General features: G+C 39.2%; 1 protein-coding gene across 4 annotated transcripts; it reads right to left on the reverse strand.

The window, feature by feature from the left end:
* Window positions 1–206: 206 nt before the first annotated feature.
* PRKAB2 (protein kinase AMP-activated non-catalytic subunit beta 2) lies at window positions 207–18,580 on the reverse strand. Of its 4 annotated transcripts, none has more exons than XM_036015575.1 (8): window positions 18,441–18,580; window positions 17,979–18,167; window positions 14,080–14,246; window positions 12,945–13,038; window positions 12,583–12,703; window positions 9,080–9,213; window positions 7,330–7,398; window positions 207–4,696 (listed from the first exon to the last, which is right to left on the reverse strand). In XM_036015575.1, the coding sequence occupies exons 2-8, from the start codon at window positions 18,132–18,134 to the stop codon at window positions 4,619–4,621; spliced, it is 819 nt and encodes a 272-aa protein (XP_035871468.1). In that variant the 5' UTR covers window positions 18,135–18,167; window positions 18,441–18,580; the 3' UTR covers window positions 207–4,618. The 4 variants fall into 4 exon arrangements, with proteins under 4 accessions (XP_035871468.1, XP_028358403.1, XP_028358404.2 ...); XM_028502602.2 differs by having other exon boundaries at window positions 17,979–18,159; window positions 18,433–18,580; XM_028502603.2 differs by lacking the exon at window positions 18,441–18,580 and adding an exon at window positions 5,751–5,787 and having other exon boundaries at window positions 17,979–18,418.
* Window positions 18,581–19,853: the final 1,273 nt, after the last annotated feature.

A 19,853-nucleotide genomic window follows, 5' to 3' on the forward strand; every position in this document is an offset into this window, starting at 1 on the left:
TGCACTTTTCTAGTTACTGTCAGCATACCTTGGAACAAAGAGAAAAAGTGGCAGATGTAAAGATGATCTCACTTGTGTCCTATCCCTATGATTTCTCACTGTATTCAAATGTGACTGTATGGCAAGTTACATTCTTTAGGTCCTGAGATTAACAAGGCAAATAGATCTTGATAATGTAATTAGTAGTCAATGAAGAATTCAAACACTGCTGTGTAATACTTTTACTCAATAGTTTTATGGAAAAACTCACAAAATTATGTATGTGTTACATCACATAATTTTCAGATACATCAGTGTACAGTGACATATTACATTTGAATAAAAGTTTTAAGATCCATTCTTAAATGCTACTCCTCTATTAAATATTGAAAAGCAGCTCTGCATGTCAGCACTAAATGATACAAAAAGCACCATTTAAAAGACTCCTACATATCTTAATTCTCTTCATATTACAGTATTATTTTCCCTCTATAACAGAGCTTCACTCATTCAAAATGCTTCAGTGTAGTAACAACCAACATCTTCCAATTTACTAAACTTCAAACAAGTCTCACATATGGGGCCCAGTGAGGAGATTAGGCCTAATAACATGAGTGAGCTCAGCTGTTCTAAAACCCGGACCTGGGTAAGGTTAAATGCTCAGAAGATGGAAATAGAAAAGTGAGATGGTCAATACATAATGTAATACTTATGGTAGTTATCCCTTGACCATTTCACCTGACTACAAAATCCAGTTTAGTATTTCACATCAGTCTTACTGCAAAAGCACTGTGCTACACACAATTAATTCATTCCCAATTGATGCTGAATCTAATAAAAATTTTAACTTTTAACAAAATTTATTCACTTCAAAGCATGACTGAGAAAAGCAAATCAAGACAAAACCAAATATGAATCCTAGATATTCCATTACTAAGAATTGGATTTCATAAGTAGCAGACTCAAGTGGTTTTTTCTTAAAACCTTTTTAAAAATAATTTAAAAAGATAAATATTCTGACTCCAAAAGTTAGGGTTCATTGCAGAAATCACAGTCCTTCAAGCTCCAATTATGACTGATGCTTAAGAACAGACAAATGCCCAGATCCAGAGTTTTAAAAGACCCTGACCCCTAACCCTCCCAGGTCCTCTATCCCATTGGTAACTGGAATCAGTAGTCCCTAGAAGAAGACAGCAAGAACCTGGCTTTAAGGATGAGTCAGAATTGTGTAGGAACAACTATGTATTTGCTAGTGAACCCATGCCACTAGTGAACCCAAATCACTAGAACATGAGAATTTAGAAATCTTTGAGAACAGAATGTATTTCAGACACATACCAACTACTGCATATCATTTTTACTTGAGGTTAACATTTTAAAAGCTGTTTCCCCAGTTAAAAGCAGGGATTTCTATCATTAGTATGTCTCCCTCATTTATAATCCAGATTAATATAAGCCCAGTCTGAAGTAACACCTTTGCAAAGTTAACTTCATTTTAGCAGCATACATAGAGTACTGACACTTTTCAAAGGTTTTATCTCAGATTGATTAGATCTACAAGAGACTCGAAATAATTGAAGGGAAGTGAGTGGGCCAGAGTTTATAGGATTCTCTCAGAAACTTCTCTTGGGTTCTTCTTTTACAGGATTTCTTTACTATAGAAGCATTGTTTTAAAAAGCCAACACTATTAAGCCAAGTATGCCCTTCATGGGTGTTGCCTATAGTGATTAAATACCATTCAATTCTAGCTTCATGCAAGCTAATGACCATGATTGAAAGTTCTCCATACCACCAAGATGACTAACATTTATTTTAGGTTAATACTTGACTTGAGACCCTGGTAAAGTCTACCTGACAAATGAAGTTAAAGCAGAATATAAAAAAGGGTAGAGAACAGGAACAAGAGTAAAAGGAAAGGTGTTTTATACAGTAAATTCTGTACAATGGGATCCAAGGACACCAGTATGTTATGCCTGATTTATTTACTTTAAAAAGCATAGTTATGAGTTACTCGAGGCTTTATTTTCTTAGTATTACTCCTCAGCTAAGTCATTCTTTTTCCTACAACCCCCAGACCATGATGCAGTTCTTTAAAAGTTAATTGTCCCAAGAGCTATTTTTTTACTCTTCTGACTCTGGAACTCCTGTAACTCCCCAACACCCCCAGAAAAAGCCAAAACTTTTTTTTCTTGCTTTTATGCATTTTCAAAATCTGCTAAACTCTCTTCTGCAGAAATAAACTACCTCTTTAACCAATATAAAAGAATGAATGACTGAGTTTTACTTCGGGCTACCTTCTTCCCTCCCTATCTACCTTCTAAAGCAGTTCCTTGGGGACAGACTGAAAGTGTGATAGGGCTTCTCAGGGCCATGGGGTGTATTAGCAGTATAAAGAAGGAACAATACTGAAGGAGTCATCCTGTAGTTCTTCCTACCTGTCACCTTCCACATCAGCTAGTAGATTCCCATTTCAAATCTGGCTGAGAGATTCCCTCAGAACTGGAAAAGCTGACACTCTCTGGTCATTTCCAAATTAGAAAGATGTGAAGGTCAGTATCACTAAAACCTACTGTCATTGCAGCCAGACCCAATTCAATGGAGCCTCTGGCCTGAGAGAAATTGAAGGGATCTCTTTTCCTGTCCCACTCTACTGATATGCCTGTGTGGAATAAAAATTTTAATACATGAACACACAGGCAATTACATTTCAATACTGTTGACAAGAAATGTGTGTACAACAAAGTCATTTATGCAACATCCAAGATTTTTAATCCTCCTAAACGGCCACTTATTAATGGGTATTAGAAAAAAAATCTAGTTTAACTGAAGATGATGTAGATCCTAAGAGCTGGTTAAAATAGGATTTGGCCTGGATTTTTTAAATGGCATACCATTCATAAAGTGGTTGGGACAGTAAGTTCTCCACAAAAGCCTATTGCTTCAGAAAGAGGTCTGTGTGGCTAAAGCAATATTTACTCTCAGCAATTAAGCACCAAAGAACTTAGCAATCTGCATTCCCTGCAAAACAACCCCACACCCTACTGCCTCACAAAGAGGATCTAAGAGGTCTACATATAGGAAGACAACTCTGTCAGTTTTGTATGGGAAAGCAGGAGGCAACTAAACTGACCGTGGGTGCCCTTTCTGTGTGGCTGGGCTCATCTTAGCAGGCAAGGTATCAAGTTTACCATTCTCTCGGGCATCAAGTTTGGCCTCCTTCAGTGTTAAATGTTTGAGTCACCTTTATCCATAATGGAAGAGGCACAGACACCTGGAAAATGTTCTATGCACCCCAAGAGTGGATTGAATAGCCACTTTTCATTCCACAAATGTAAGTCATTGACCCCATTTCATCATCAAACATGTTCTTAAAATGGAGGCAGAACAAAATGATCCTATTAGCACTTAGTGCAGGGAGGCACTACTTTTCATGGCTGAAAACACCAAGGGTACTTTCTTACTTCTTGACCTAATGAATCTTTAAGTTGAGGGAACCTTTTAGGTGTATCAAATGAGCCTGAATAAATCTGTATCTAGAGCAGCATTTAATTAACAATGTGCACAGGGTCAACCACATTAATGTAAGGTTGTAGAAGACTAGACTAGGGAAGAAAATCTTGGAAATCATTTATCAAGAGCCTGAATTCTATGCATTCTCTTAAGACTAATGAAAAGGCATTTTTAATTGAAGAAAAATGTAGGCACATAAAATCTTCCAAGGATGAAAGACATGCAAATTTTCCCTGGTTCATTCCTACCACCTTCAGAGTTGTCTGCTTTGAGAAAGAACATGGAACAGGGCCAAGCCTTGTGGGAAAACCCATGGGAATGTGCCAATATATCATCCTAAGCTGTGGCATCAGACGCAAACAAGAAAATAGACCTGCATTCTTGCCTTTCTTATAATGCTGAGCCAAGTGGTAACAGGTACCCTGGGCCTGTGCTGGGATCAAAAAGGAGGATTTCTGACAGCCTTCGTCTCCAAGGTGGGTCAGATATTACACAGCCTTTGAAAGGGGCCATTTACCCAATGATTTTTTTTGTTAGGGGAGGGTCAGATATAGGACTTCAAAGAGTTTATCAAAGCAAGAATGTGAAATGAGAAGAAAAGGGGTACTAATGGAGCATCTGGTATTATAAAAAACACTGATTGTGCCACATACTCTGGGAATACAGAAAAACCATGCAAGAAAAGCAGCTCCTGCAAGCAGGCAGCTATAAGGAAGGCAGGACTCTGGCACAAGCCCATCCCCTGGAAAGCCAAGGTAGCAGAGATAGATTCTCCACCCATCATGGATTCTGAGTTTGCTCTCCATTCATTTTAGGAAAAAAGCTTCCTATAATGAAGGTTCTTCCTGCAGCTTCCCTAAACAGTTCTTGGTGAGTACCACTGGCAGACAGAATACATCTAGCTAGGAGGCTTCCATTAACCTCCTTCCCATATGTATATATATGTAACTTTTTACTTAAAATAAATTCCATGAATTCATAAAGCTCTCATCTTCAATCAAATGCGAAAGCAGAGCATCCTACTTAGAGGCTCTGAAACACACTTATCAGCCTGCAAGCAAATCAACCTTCCAGTCTCAGGTAGGCAAGGGAGATGCTTCTGAAGCCTGGGAGGCAGGAGGGATTCCTTCAGATGGGCTTGTACAGCAGAGTAGTAACATACTTCTTCTTGTAGCGATGGGTTGCGCTAAGGACCATCACACTGTCCTGCAAGGAAAAGAAACATGCAACTAACTCATTAGTTCAGGCAGTACACAGTTCTTCCCAGCCATCAGTCCTTCACTGTTGCTTACTTTTTAAAGACATAGTTGGATATTATAGAAGGAGGATGGTTTTGGCATCAAATCAACTTAAGCAGATTCTGAATCCTACTGTTTGTGGCCTTGAATAATCTATAAAATGTCTTTTTTCTCATGATTAAAGGATAACACCTACCATTAAGGTAGCTCTGATGATTACATCCAAATATCTGGCACAGTACCTGACAAAATATGTGCTGAAAAAATATTAGTCTCCCATTTCACTCCATCCCCAATTTTAAATTTGAATATTGGGTTTAAAACTGGCAAAGCAAAAAGGAAGAAACATCCTGGCAAACACTTCTAGAAGGAAGTCTTAAATACAATGGTAACAGGGCAGTGATCCTTTTAAAAAAAACATTTCCATGTCCTGAAGCTGGTCTGATTTCCATTTAAAACCAAGAATGAACTTAAAAAGTCTTCTCTGATCAAGAGGGGACTCAGGAATCCTCTTCTATCCTTGAATACGGTGGACCCCAAAATCTTCCTAGGAAAACAGCCTAAACAATCTGGGTCAAGGACAAGGTGAATTACAATAATCAAGATCAGCATGAAAAATATAAGGTACGATTTCCCAGGTTTGTTACAGGTCACATGTATACCATAGGAGAAGACAGCAGGCCTGTGGACATCCCTTGATAGCCAAGGAGCAATTAAGTCAGATGCCAAAGAACCCAAGAATATCCAGTTGAGAAACCAGTGCATCTTCCTACTTTTCCCAATATTGTTTATCCACAATGAATGCTTCCCAGATTAACATTCTGTGATCAGAGTATAGTGACCATAGCCTAAATATGACAGAATGAAGGCAGGGAAAAAGTTAAACTCCAGGAAGGGTTTGGTAGAAATGAGAAGCAGGTGAGAGAAAGACGTACTTTGAAAGACCTGGCATAGTAATCTCTAGGAAAGAGCATGGAATAAAGACAGGAGGAATGGACTTAAGTCCTCTCTCTGGTACTTACTGGCAATTTGAACTTCTCTGAGCCTTAGTTTCTTTATCTATAAAATAGGGGTTAAAATCATACTTACCACACAAGTTTATTATAAAATATAAATTCAGTAATATATATTTTGAAAGTACTCTTAGTGATTTCCCTTATCTGATGCACACCTAAGAAATACAAGCAGCTTAAAAAGATGACTAGGGCCCATCCTAGAGGCACTTATTCAGAATCCCTGAGGATGCAGTCTCTGAATCCGTACGTTTACAAACTTTCCAGGTGATTCTGGCAATGATCAGCTTAGTCAGGTAACTGTAGAGCAATATAAAAACTTATGCCAACAGCCAAGCCATAAAGAAACCAGGGAGCAAAAAAGTTCAATTACAGGGAAATTCAATTAGCCAGAACATAGATACAAAGACTAAGACTTTTTTAAATTAAATTTATTGGGGTGATGCTGGTTAAGATTATATAGGTTTCAAGAGTACATTTCTATGATATATGATCTGCACTGCATGTGTGCCCACTACCCAAAGTCAAATGATCTCCCTTCACCATATATTTGACCCCCTTTACCCTTTACTACACCCCAATCCCCTTCCCTCTGGTAACCACCATACTGTTGTTTGCGAGTTTCAGTTTTATATCCCACAAATGAGTGAAATTATATGGGTTCTTAGCTTTTACTGACTGACATTTCACTTAGCATAATATTCTCAAGGTCCATCCATGTTGTCACAAATGGCAATATTTCATCTTTTCTTATGTCCACTGTATACAGGTACCACATCTTCTTTATCCAATCATCCACTGAAGGACACTTTGGTTGTTTCCATATCTTGGCCACTGTGAATAATGCTGCAATGAACATAGGAGTGCATATATCTTTGCAAATAAATGTTTTCACATTTTGGGGGGTAGATACCCAGAAGAGGGATTGCTGGGTCATATGGTAATTCTATTCTTAATTTTTTGAAGAGCCTCCATACTGTTTTCCACAATGGCTATACCAGTTTGCATTCCCACAAACAGTGAATAAGCGTTCCTTTTTTCCCACAGTCACTCCAATACTTGTTATTACTCATCTTGTTGATAACAGCCATTCTAATGGGTGTGAGATGGTATCTTTCTGTAGCTTTGATTTGCATTTCCCTAACAGCTAGTGAAGTTGAGCACACTTTCATGTATCTGTTGTCCATTTGTATGTCTTCTTGGAAGAGGTATCTGTTCAGGTCCTTTGCCCATTTTCTAATTGGATTGCTTGTTTGTTTAGTGTTGATTTGCATGAGTTCTTTACATATTTTGGATATTAACACCTTATCAGAAGCTGTTGTTGGCAAATATTTTCTCCCACTGGGTTGGTAGCCATTTTTTTTTTTGCTGTTGGTTTCTTTTGTTGTGCAGAAGCTTTTTGAGACTAAGATTTTAAAAAAATAAATAAAAATAAAAACACCCACTAGTTAAAAAAAGCTCTCCATAATTTGACCATTACTACCAGACTCAGCTTCAGTGAAGTAGCAGAACAAGTAACCACTGGAGAACATGCTACCTTTCTCTCCCATTTAGAGGAGCTCTGTGAAGAGCCAGCCCCACCACTTACCTTAATGGACAACGCATAGAGATGGTTTAGCATAACATGATTGGGCTCAGGGAGCAAGGCTGGGTCACACTAAGAGAGAAAAAAAAATCATGAATGGAGTGAATGCACAGTCTTAAACCAAGCACTTTACTCTTCTTCCAAGCCCTTTGGGATTGATGAGAAACTAAACTAGTACGTATTATTTCTTTTAAATACTGAACTTACCCTTGTATATATCAATAATACATTCTCATTACAGGAAATCAGGAAAATTCTGGGGAATTTACAGGGAAGAAACTCTAAGCCTCAGCATCTGTTCATCTTCCTTAATATAGCTAAGACAAAAATCTTTCCCATAACACACAGAAGATTCAGGTTAAGAGATAAAAGTAATCGTAATAGGAATCAATGAACTGACTATAGACACAGATTATTTTTTTTTAAAGAAAAAACCCTTATACTTCTTTCCTATACCTTCAAATGATAAACATTCCTTATCTTGTGTTGGAATACAAATCCCCACAACCAGTTCTCATAATCCATAGCTCTGGGCCTGAATTATTTGCACCAGAAAGCAACTATGAATTTTGACATCAGTACCTGGAAAACTCACAACTCAGACTTCATAATGATCACACAACACACACATACACACACACGATCTGTCCAGAAGGTACTCAGCCATATACTATGAAAAATGGAGACATTCATTGAAGCAGATATAAGATACAAGAAACATTGTACACAGAACAATGACGCCTCAGTCGCCTTCAAAGTAGGGACCTTGGGACCTCACACAGTTCTCCCAGTCACCATCAGCTGCCCCATCATGTTATCTCAACAACAATCTGAAATCTTTTCCCTTTCAGAGATGATTTTAGTTTTGGGAAAAGCTAGAAGTCACATGGTGCCAAATTTGGGCTGTAGGTAGGCTGAGTCACCTGAGTGATTGTATGTTTCACCAAAAAACTCTGCACAAGATGTGATACATGAGTGGGTATGTTGTCGTGATGAAGCAGCCAATTGCCAGTTGCCCATAGCTGTGCCCTTCTGAATTATCCAAATAGTTTCCACAGAGTTTCCACATTTAATGCAAAATCTGATGCAGAGTCGTTGCTGTATTCAGTCATTTTGAATGCAATGGCCACATAGTACACATGCTCACTCAAGAGCATCTACTGCCCCCACTAATATAGTTGTCATTGTTTATGCATGTCCATTCCAGTCCACACTCCTTGGCTGCCAGGTTACATCGATGTTGTGCAAACCATTCTTATTATATTAATGCCTTGACTTCTTCCATATATAGATGATATAGATATAGGTATAGATATAGACAGTTTGTCCAGAAAAAGTCCAGCATTGTTAATGATGACTCAGCCCCCTTACAGCCCAGATTTGGTATCCTGTGACTCCTGGCTTTTCCCAAAACTAAAATGACCTTTGAAGGGAAGAGATTTCAGACTATCACTGAGATTCAGGAAAATATGATGGGCAGCTGATGGTGACTGGGAGAACTGTGTGAGGTCCCAAGGTGCCTACTTTGAAGGGGACTGAGGTATCATTGTTCTACGTACAATGTTTCTTGTATCTTGTATCATCTTCAATGAATGTCTCTCTTTTTCATATTACATGGCTGGTACCTTCTGGACAGACCATATACACATACACACACACTTGTAATAATCCAAACCTCTAGGACTACTAAACTTTTAGTTCAAATGGTCCTAGTGACCCCAAGATGCCCCAGCAATGCTCTCAGGATACTCACAGAAATATTAGTGTCCTTGTTAAGAATAACTTGAAGAAGGTGAGGAGGCAAGATGGGTGGGGATTTTAATCTCTCCTCAGATCGAAATACATACATTTCTTGCCCATAAGGCCCTGGGGGTGAGCTAGAAAGATCTGGAAGACATTTATCCAAATATAAGGGAAAGTTGGAGAACAAGTAAAAAACGCATGAAAAAAATGTCATTACTGTGGCAGCTAATAATAAATATACAAAAGTTACAAGAGTCATGGATCATAAAGTTGTGACATGTTGGGTCTACAACTGTAAGGCAACCAAAAAAAAATGTCTGAGTCACCCTGAACATAAACCAAGAAGCTCCTCAACATGGCAGCATGACATGGAGGATAGAGGAGATGCGAGGTGAAAGATGTAGCTTTGGGAAGTACTCCATTATAGCTGTGTGAGGCGGGACAAACCCTGGCACTGCAGTCAGTTTCCCCATTCATAAAATAAAAGTAATCTCTGCCCTATTTCACAATATTTTTAAAGGAATCAAATAAGAGAATAAATGTGAGCCTTGGCCAGGTGGTTCAGTTAGTTGGAGCATCATCCTGTACACCAAAAGTTTGTGGGTTCAATCCCCAGCCAGGGTGTGTGCAGGAAATAACCAATCCATGTTTCTCTCTCTCTCCCTACCCCCAACCCCTTCCTCTCTCTCTAAATCAATTAATAAAAACAAAACATATCCCCTGGTGAGGATTAAGGAAAAAAAAGATAATAGATGTGACAATGCCTGGTAGACTGTCAAACAATATGAAAAGATTAGATTTCTTCTTTTTTCTACCCAAGCAACAGACAACAAGGTTATAAACTCTAAGACTACTGATACTACCATGATTTTAACAAGGACACAATTATTAACAATGCAGTGGTCATTAGGGAAATGCAAATAAAAATGACAATAAGATACTACTTAACATTCATTAAGATGGCTATAATAAGAAAGACTGACAATAATAATAATTGTTGGCAAGTATGCGGAGAAACTGGAACCTTTGTGCTATTCGCATTGCTGGTGAGTATGTAAAATGGTGCAGCTGCTTTGAATAATAGTTTGGCAGTTCCTCCAAAAATTAAACATAAAGTTACAATATGACCCAGAGATTACATTTCTGGGTATATACCCAAAAGAAATGAGAATATATGTCCACATAAAAACTTGAACACAAACATCCATAACAGCATTATTCATTACAGACAAAAAGCGGTAACAATCCAAATGTTCATCAACTAATGAATGGGGAAACAAAATGGTATATCCTTATAGCAGAATTTTATTCAGCTATAAAAAGCAATATAGTACTAGTACATGTTACATCCAGGATGAACATACTAAGTGAAATAAATCAGATACAAAAGACCACAGAGGGTATAATCCCATTTACATGAAATGTCCCAAATAGGAAAAAACCATAGAGGCACAAAGTATTTACATATGTGGTTTCCAGGGGATATGGGGGGAGGAAATGAGAAGTGACTGCTCATAGGCACAGGGTTTCTTTCTGGGGTGATAAAAATTCTCTAGAATTAAGACAGAGGTGATGGTTACATAACTCTATGAATACATGAAAATTACTGAATTGTACACTTCAAAAGGATGAATTTTATGGTATGTGAATTATACCTTAAAAATTGAAAAATGTATACAGACAAAAAAAGGAAGAAATATACAAAAATTAAAAGAACTATAACCTTTTGCTTAACAAATTTTAAGTATTTTATAATCCCTAGTAAAAAAGATTTTGATAACCAGATCAGTATAAGAACTCAGATTTCAGTTGAATATGAGAGGCAAAAGAAAAGAGTAGCAATAATACCGTTATATTAAACAACATCTTAAAAGTACACAGAACTTTAAACTTTTCAAAACACTGTTATTTTGTCATGTGATCCACAAACACCCCTAAGAAATACCACTGAGAAATTTTTTGTTTCCTTTTCATCCAAAGAAAAGAAAATTGGTTAAGTGATTTGCCTAAAGTCACATCCACAGTTAAGATGGTCATTGAGTGAAGATTAAAACCCATTGTCTCAGATTCCTAATAAAATATATTCTAAACCTTACTTCAGTGGATCAGGGAATTGGGTGAAGATGGAAGAAAGATCAAAAGTATGCTAGTCCTCTATATTATTATGATTGTATGTCTACTATTTACTGGTTGCTTTGCCAGAATCATGTAATGCAAAAATTTAGTCATATGTGGCCTCATGATTTAACTCAATATTTCTGAAGCATTTTTAATCACTGCCCCACCATCCAAGAAGAATATTTAGCTTTACACTCTGAGCTTATATAATGAAAACAATAGTTTTACAATTTTTCTAAACAAACAAAAATACTATTGATTATTCTTTTGGAAACTGCCCTGAGATTCTAATATGCCCCATTTAAGGTACTTTGTATTGTCAGCTGAGAATCGCTGAGAATATAAGTCTCCAGTTTTACTCATAAGGAACTGAGAACCAAAAAGGTTAAAGGACTTGTCTGCAATGACGAAGCTAGTAAGGAGCAGAGGCAGGCTCTGAACCCACAAGGGAGAAGCATGTTCACTAGGAACACAGTGCACACAGTTCTCACCTTTACTGTAAAGTAACAAAATGGTAACTGTGAGTGTGGTTAGCAAACCACTCTTCTGATATGGCAGCAAATGCAAATAGAGATGAAGGCCTTGGAAAAACTAATATTGGGAGAAACAAAAGGATACAGATCTTTTACTCTCCCAAGGAATGTTTTCAAAATCAAAATACAAAATTTCAGTTAACATACAGACAAAAAAGACTTGTGGGATTTTTATTACCCCCCTTTCCCCAAAGACTACCACAGCTGTGGGGTCCTATTGCACTGTAGAACTGCCAACTGAGCTAGCATCTGGCAGGGTAAAGCTGACGCAGCTAAACAGGGCAAACCAGACAACACCGAGCCTCTGCTGGATGATACCACCATCAAGGTCAATGAAAACTTTGAAATATTAGAAATAGCTTTCTAAACTGTAGGACATAAGCCATTAGTAATCTAAACAAGGAAGGATAAAATAGAAAATAGAGTGCATCACGTGTAATCAAGGCAAACACTGTTCTGTAAGACTTGTGTTACAACTCTGTGTGTGTGTGTGTGCTGGGTTGCAATGTAAAACAAAAATCTTCCCGTATATCCTGGTTAAAAAATTTGAAATCAAATACTCTAAACTGAGATTTTTTTTTTGTCTCAGAGAAGGAGACCTAAGTGTTTAGTGAATTATACAGTATGAGGCAAAAAGCAAGTTTACAAGTGTTTGTACGGAAAACAATACAATAATTAATTAATTAATAATAATATAAGAATAAACTGTTTCATGTACTCACAACTGTAAACCTACTTTTAACCTATCCTGTATATAATTTAGAAGATTCTTCAGGAGAAAATTAAAAAAACAACCACTCTTGAGAAGGAACATGCATTATTAGAGAAATACATCAAGAAAGAGCAAATACTACAAACTTACCTCGACAAGATGTCTCCGAGCTTTCCATTGAATCTAGTTTTAAAGCATCAAATACCTCAAAATCAGATTTTTTGACATGGATCAAATTGTTAATTGTGCCAAGCTGACTGGTAACAACAGGCTGAAACAGTGAATGGGAAAAATTTATGAGTCCCTGTTTCATATCCATCTCTTCCACTCAACTCTCCTCTTTTCAAATATGATCACATTCACCGCCTCTTTTATCAAGAGAAATCCTCCAGTGCAGGAGAGTTGCTGCCTATGGATGGATCCCGACAGCAATGAAGTTTGATACGAAGGGGAATAATAAGCTAAGATGAGACTGTGAAGTCGGTGATTACCCTCAGAGATCTAGGCCTTACCTCTGATGGATCATGAACCCACTGTCCATCGACAAAGAACTTGTACTGGTGCTCTCCCTCAGGGAGGTCCAGGATGGCCACAAAGTCATTATGGCTACAGAAGAAAACAGAAAGTTAAACAGGCCAAATTCCTATCAGAAGACAGAATGTAAATGTAGAAACCATGAGGCTATCAAAATATACCAGTTATCTCTCACATTGCTAAGCAATTGTACCCCCTGGAGTAAAAAAGTAACGTATAAGCCCAGTTTCCTTTCCTATATCATGTTCAGCATGTATTTGCCAGCCCCTCCCAATAACTTTAGTCCTTAACTAACATCTAGAAAAGAATAAAGATTTTACTCTCCTCAAATGGTTCACCTTAATACAACTATTTTGCTATCAGCAGAACAGATCCCTCACAAGTATAAATAAGGAAGATACCATTAGGTTCAGGATACTGAAGTGGCTCCAGGTACCCTTCCATATCTTGATGAGCATCTTCTGGAAAATTACATACTGCTAGGTAGGACTTTCTGATTACCAGTTAAATAATTTATTACTGTTCTGCAGGCAACAAATAATATTATGACATAGAACTTCATAATATGTTTTGTTTTAGTGTAGAAATCAGAGCAACTAGATTCAGCTATTTATAGAATACTTGCTACAAGGATAGAAAGGACTTGAATTAAGAGTCCTAAAAAATGTACCCACAAAGCTGTAAATGCCTCTGAGTGGTAAAATACCTCAGTGGTAAAATAACCCTCACTCACTATGAGGTTAAAAAAAGAAGTCGAAGATATAGTCACTGGTCACAGAAAATGCTCGCGTGTTTGTTCTGGCCTGGATGGAGGTGGATCAGACAGAGGTTATGTCTGGAATAGTCTCTACACCACAAACCATTCTTTACAAGAAGAATTAGCAAGCTATAGCCGGTGAGCCAGATACTTACATAAAGTTTTATTGGAAAATAGCAGTTATTTATTTACTTAGTATCTACAGCTACTTTCATGCTACAGTGGCACAACTGGGTACTTTTAAGGTCCATAAAGTTTAAAACATTTAGTATCTGGCCCTAGCAGATGGAGAGGAGTGATCCAGCCACATTTCTACTCCTGGACTCTGCAGACTCAATCAAGATGCTTGCCTTCACCTCTTAATCAGTGGAATCTTGGTGCTCCAATTGTTGAAGGACCCAGAGATGAAGACCTCCTTGCCTCCTTCAGACCAGCGGATAACAGTGGGCCGGGCCTGCTGTGTGGGCTTTACGGAGTCCTCCAAATCCTGCTGCCATGACACAAACTCTTTGTCCCCAGGGAGCTGTAAGAAGGATTAGGTCATCCCTAAATTGTGACCCATGAATTCTTAAAAGGTCACTCTCCTCCTTAGGGCAGAGAGGGGTGCTAGGTTTCTGCTAAGGATCAATGAGCCCTGAAATTAGCAACTAAATAAAGTTTTGAACAGACTAGAGAAAAATAACTCATCTAGAACCAAAATGGTCAAATGGTTTATGTTCAAGGGCTGCCCAAATCACGTCCCAACTTCCAAGTCTATTTCCTGTTATCATATTCACTCACAGGCAGGTGACTATGATATGCTTCTGATTGCCTAAGAGGAAAAAATGTAAAAACAAAGTATGGCTCTATAAAAATAATTAAGTTAGCCATATATTTTTCACATGCAGGCATGAAAAGCTCTTAATTATCATTGTAATGGAAATTAGAGATACTGAAATTCATAACTCAATTTTAGCTAATAGGTTATAAAGGACATTAAAAATATAAAAACCAAATCATTGGTTTCTTAAATTTTCAGTAGTGATTATGAAACCTTATCTGCTCACCTATGTCAAATTTATACTAATTATTTCAAGAGTATGAATGAAATTTCTGGAGCCTAAAGGAACATCAGATCAAAAACACAACTTCCTTCAACAAAAGCAGTTCTAATATTAAGTGAGGTCTGCAGGATTCTAAAAACTGACTCCTTACATAGTTTCTTTTCATTACTACGTTGGGGAAATTTCCTAGCGCTGAGAGATTGAAGACGCCAACAATGCCATCACTACATCAAGAGTTTATTAAGGGAACTTAACATGAGGCTCATATCTTGGGCACAAGCAAGATACGGTAATGTGGATATATCCAAACCTGGTAGAGCAGACACTAAAGACTTATGCAGAACAGAGCAGAATGGACAGAGGTATTGGGGCAAGAGCTGCCCCAGATAAGGGGAAACAGCCTTAGTGCCTGCCCAGGGCAGGGCAATGGCCTGTTCCAGGGACCAGCACATCTGGGGCATAGGGCAGGTGTCAATCAGAAAGCGTCTGAGGGGATTTATAGGAAGCAATCTTTGTTCTGGCCTGGATGGAGGTGGATCTAGCTGGCGGGTCAGACAGAGGTTATGTCTGGAATAGTCTCTTTGCCACAAACCATTCTTTACAAGAAGAATTAGCAAGCTATAGTTACTGAGCCAGATACTTACATAAAGTTTTATTGGAAAATGGCAGTTATTTATTTACTTAGTATCTACAGCTACTTTCATGCTACAGTGGCACAATTGGGTAGTTTTAAGAAACTCTTTGGTCCATAAAGTTTAAAACATTTAGTATCTGGCCCCTTACAGAAAAAGTTTGCTGATCTCCACTTTGCATTGGCTTAAATGATGTTGGTAAATACGTAAAAAAGACTGTACAGTATCAAATCAAAATATTACCAAATAAAATAAACTGGGTTTAAACACAGGACTGGCTTATTCATTTGGGCTTTATTTTCAAAATGGCTGGGGTATTCTACCTTCCACACTGCCACTCACTATTCCTTGAAACTGCACTCAGACACCAGTAGCAGCACAATCCGAGGTAAACACAGAAGAGAACTGAAGGGACTTTCTCATTATATAAGTGGCTTAAGAGAAAACCTGATCTCCATATTCTTAAAGCAATGCACTCTTGTCGGACAGGCTGCATTACAGCATTACAAAAATTTCAACATATGCCTACGAATAATCCTCAGATTATAATTAGATATAGGGCCTGGGAATCTCTTTAAGTTTCCCATATAATAATGCTATGACATATTAAACAAAGAAAAAACCCTCATCTTTAGAGATACACTCTAAAATATTTAGATAAAATAATATTTGATAAGTCTAGAATTTGCTTCAAAATAAGTCATGGGAGTGAATTGGGTATAAATGAAATAAATTCATTCATGAATTGATCATTGTTTAAACTGGGTGACAGGTATTCAGGAATTCATTAGACTTTTTTCGCTATACTTTGAAACACAAAAAATGTTTCAAATTTTCCATAAAGTGTTTAAACAAATCTCAGGTGATTTTAACATGCAAAAAGAATTGAGAACTGAAGAAGGCAAGCATTAGAAGCAACACAGGCCTCACTACCACTGTTTCTATCAGTTATTTTTATGATATAGGATTTTCAATTTAAAATTTGAAAGCTACAAACTACTGATATGCCTAAGCTTCAGAAGGAAGCCCTTCCAGGTATGACATACACTCCTGTGTTAGCAGGAGTACAGCTAACTAGCAGAAAGACTGTTTATTCCAAGTTAAATAGTCAGCAAAGTCATCAGGAAAAGAGACAAAACAATTAGAATTACAGTTTGAAATGTTTAAGTAAAACATTGAGAGAAAAAGTAGAGACAATAGTTTGAGAACTATAAAATCTTAGATTTGGAAGAGACTTTAGGAATTATCTGAACCAATTTTATTATTTCACAAGTGGCAAGACTGAGATAAAGGAAAGAATGATCCAAAATAGGCTCCATTTCAGAAAAGCAATCCGGCTTTTATTCAGGACATGGATTACGGCAGTCACGGTTTGACAACTGCACTGTACTTAAGTCCTGAGTCATCAATGTAAGAAAAGGGTAAAAATACAGTGAGGTAGATCACCTTGACAAAGTAAATTCAGATGGCTGGGTGGACAGCCCAAATGATGAGAAAGAAGTCCTGAAGTGGGAGAAGAAAGGAACAGAGAAGAAATCCCCCAAAAGGGTCATTTTATCATCCTTACTCCCCCTTTCTCTGGTTACATTCTCAGCTGGGATCCAAGAAAATAACGAAATTCCATGTGCTACCAACTTGGAAAATCATTCTCTATTTACTTTGTGAAAGACATAAGAAACATCAAACACATTCCAACCTCCTCAATCCCTCCATTTTTCTACTTCATCCCAGTTGGCCTTAATGCATTTAATTTAATGCTAACAGCTGTAAAAAGTGATTAGAAATATTTGAATGGTAATCACATTGTCAGATCCTTTTAGCTTTTCTGTAGACTGAACACAAGGTGCTGTTTTCCTGAAAGTCCTTGGAACTGAGACCAAGGTCTTCTGAGCAGCTATGGGTGGTCGTTTTCAGCCATGGTAACATTATCAAGTACTACTGGGAAATGGAGAAATCCTGGAATTACTTGCTCTGCCACTGCGAAAGAAGCACAACCTTAGCCACCACTGCTATAGAATATGAGACAAAAACTGAGCAGCGATGTCCTTTATTGATCTCTGAGGCTAAGAGAAAGTATTCAAATAAGCAAGTGGTTGTTGCTTACAGTCAAGCCAAAGGGGAAAAGGATCAGAAGTGCTGAGTTCTTAAAAGGTCAAAAAAGATATTGATACGTGGAAGTTGTCAGGGAAAAAAACTTTCATTTACCCACCTCAGGGCAAATGTGAGAAACTGAAGTTTTCCACCAGTGCTTACAACCTATATATCTATCAATACTCTAGAAGAGGACACTTTGCCTGTTAGGGGAACCGAAGATCGGGGCGGGGCGGGGGTGGGGGATCCTACTGTCCTCATCCTGAAAATGTGGCTAACAGGTTAGTCGGGAAAAAAACCCTTTTACTTCTATTTTGAGGCAGTACTGCAAGAGGAATTGCCATCCAACATCCTCGTTCCCGAAAAACCCCTTTAATTCAAGAAGCCGTAACCCCAGGTCAGTGTGATAAGAACTAAGAAAGGGAGGAGGAACCCTGACACTCAGGCTGCTGCAGAACCGCCACCAACTAGGGGCGTGAGGACGCTCACCTTGGAGTCCGGTAGGCTGAAGAGGCTGGGGTCATCTGTGCTGCCCACCATGATCTTATGCTCCCTGTCCAGGCCATGGCCGCTGGCGCCCTCAGCGCGTGCAGCCTTGGTGCCGTGGCGTTCCCCTGCCACCCGGTCGCTCGCGGTGTTTCCCATGGCTGCAGCTCCAGTCGGAGACCACCTGCCGTGGGGAACAAGAAGCATCAAAAAAAACACCAACAAACCGGGGGCGGAGTCAGAGGCACCCCTGTCCCCGCCCCGTCGTCTGGGGACCCAGTTAAGGGAATCCCCGCCGCCGGGAAGCCGTGCCCCGTTTCCTCTCCCTCCTGAGCCTCCAGGAACGCCAGGAACGCGGGGAACCCCGAAACCCCTCCGCTACCCGCTGCTCAGGAAACCCGCTTTCGGGGACTCCCCTGCATGCCCACGCTCACGCCCACGCCCACACTCAAGTCACCTTCTGCAATGAGCTCCCTCCTCCCCCGGCTGCCGGTGCGTTGGGTGTTCTGATGATAAGGCCACCAATAAAGTTATTCAAATTGAAACCGCGCCCAAGCCTAGCAAACCGGGTTTCCTCCTAAAATGGCTACAAGGCCAGCCTTGCAGACCGCCCCCCGCGTGTTAGGGGCGCTGCGCAGCGCTGCGCCTGCGCCTGCACCGTCAGTCTCCCTAGCCGCGCCCCCCCCTCCACCCCCGTGATGGACAGCCCCACCGCAGCCTCCCCCGCCTGGCTAGGGCGCTCGCCTGTAGTCAGTTACAGGCTGGACTGGGGCCACCAGCTTGCGAGACTGCTCCGGGAAATGGTTCGCTGAGTCCCCAGGCCTGCCGTGTAGAGGACACGAATGACAGCTCCGAATGACACTCGAGGCTGCCACCCTGGCTCTGGTGTTCAGTAACAGAAGGAGTGGCGCTGCTTTCTTCCTGGTCCCCTCACCCGTTTCCTTGTCATGGGCGATTCTGAAAGGTGGGTTTCTGGAGAGAATAAGAAACCGGACTTCCCACTTAAGGCTGGATTGCTCATGGTTAACACTTGACGTGCTCTAGGGAACCTTCAGCCCAACTGCGGGCCCAGGGAAGGAGTGATCAGGAGATAAACCTTAACTTAGTAAAATGTCAGTCTAAAAAGAATGAGAAAGCTATTCCAAGCTAAGAAATAATATATGCAATGAGCAACCCTCAAAGTAATTAAATTCAAGAAGGAAAGCAACAACAAAAACAACAGAAGGAATACTAGGCAGAAAAGGGCAGAGACAGCCCTGGGTTTGATACAAATCCAGGCCTTTACTGATAATTAGCGGTATTTTTTTTTTATTTCAATCATTGTTCAAGTACAGTTTAATTAGCGGTATTTAATAAGTCTTACTCTGTATTATAGTTATATGAGTGTTTCATTCCCTACTTGCAACCATTGTGCTCAACATGTGTTACACAGACCATCATCACTGGCTCACTTAGGAGCTGTTCCAAATGCAAATTTTGGGTCTCATCCTATAGAACTGAAATCTGCATTTTAACAGTATCCCTAGGGGAAAGTGTGTACACATTGAAGTGTAAGGAACACAGCTTTAACAAGTGGCAGAGAGAATATCTCAATTTGATTCCTCTTCTTATTCAGCACATGTTTTGTACAGAGTAAGCTTTAATAACAATTTTCAAACTGAAGGATATGTTTACTACTTTTCTCACAAGATAATGCCAGTTGGGCTTAAACACAGCCAGTGTTGGGGAACCACAAGTCACACAAGCCCACCCTTTCTGAATGAGCTGCTCTCTATATAGAAAAGTTCATTTTTATGTTAAGTTGAAAACCCACCCCCATATGTCCAACGAATCCACTGTTCTGTGCTCTGCCCTTAAACTCAGTTGTTTTCTGGCTCT

The sequence above is a fragment of the Phyllostomus discolor genome, chromosome 14, assembly GCF_004126475.2.
Source record: "Phyllostomus discolor isolate MPI-MPIP mPhyDis1 chromosome 14, mPhyDis1.pri.v3, whole genome shotgun sequence".
NCBI lineage: Eukaryota > Metazoa > Chordata > Mammalia > Chiroptera > Phyllostomidae > Phyllostomus > Phyllostomus discolor.

Bases quoted from the DNA above. Each gene is read 5' to 3' on its own strand.
- PRKAB2 (XM_028502600.2), bottom strand. From the start codon at position 18,182: ATGCTTCTTGTTCCCCACGGCAGGTGGTCTCCGACTGGAGCTGCAGCC. The intron at 9,214-12,582 runs GTAAGTTTGTAG...AATGTCTTCCAG, and splicing joins CTCGGAGACATCTTGTCGAG to ATCTTTCTAGCTCACCCCCA. The intron at 4,697-7,329 runs GTAAGTGGTGGG...TTTTCCTTGCAG, and splicing joins TCTATGCGTTGTCCATTAAG to GACAGTGTGATGGTCCTTAG.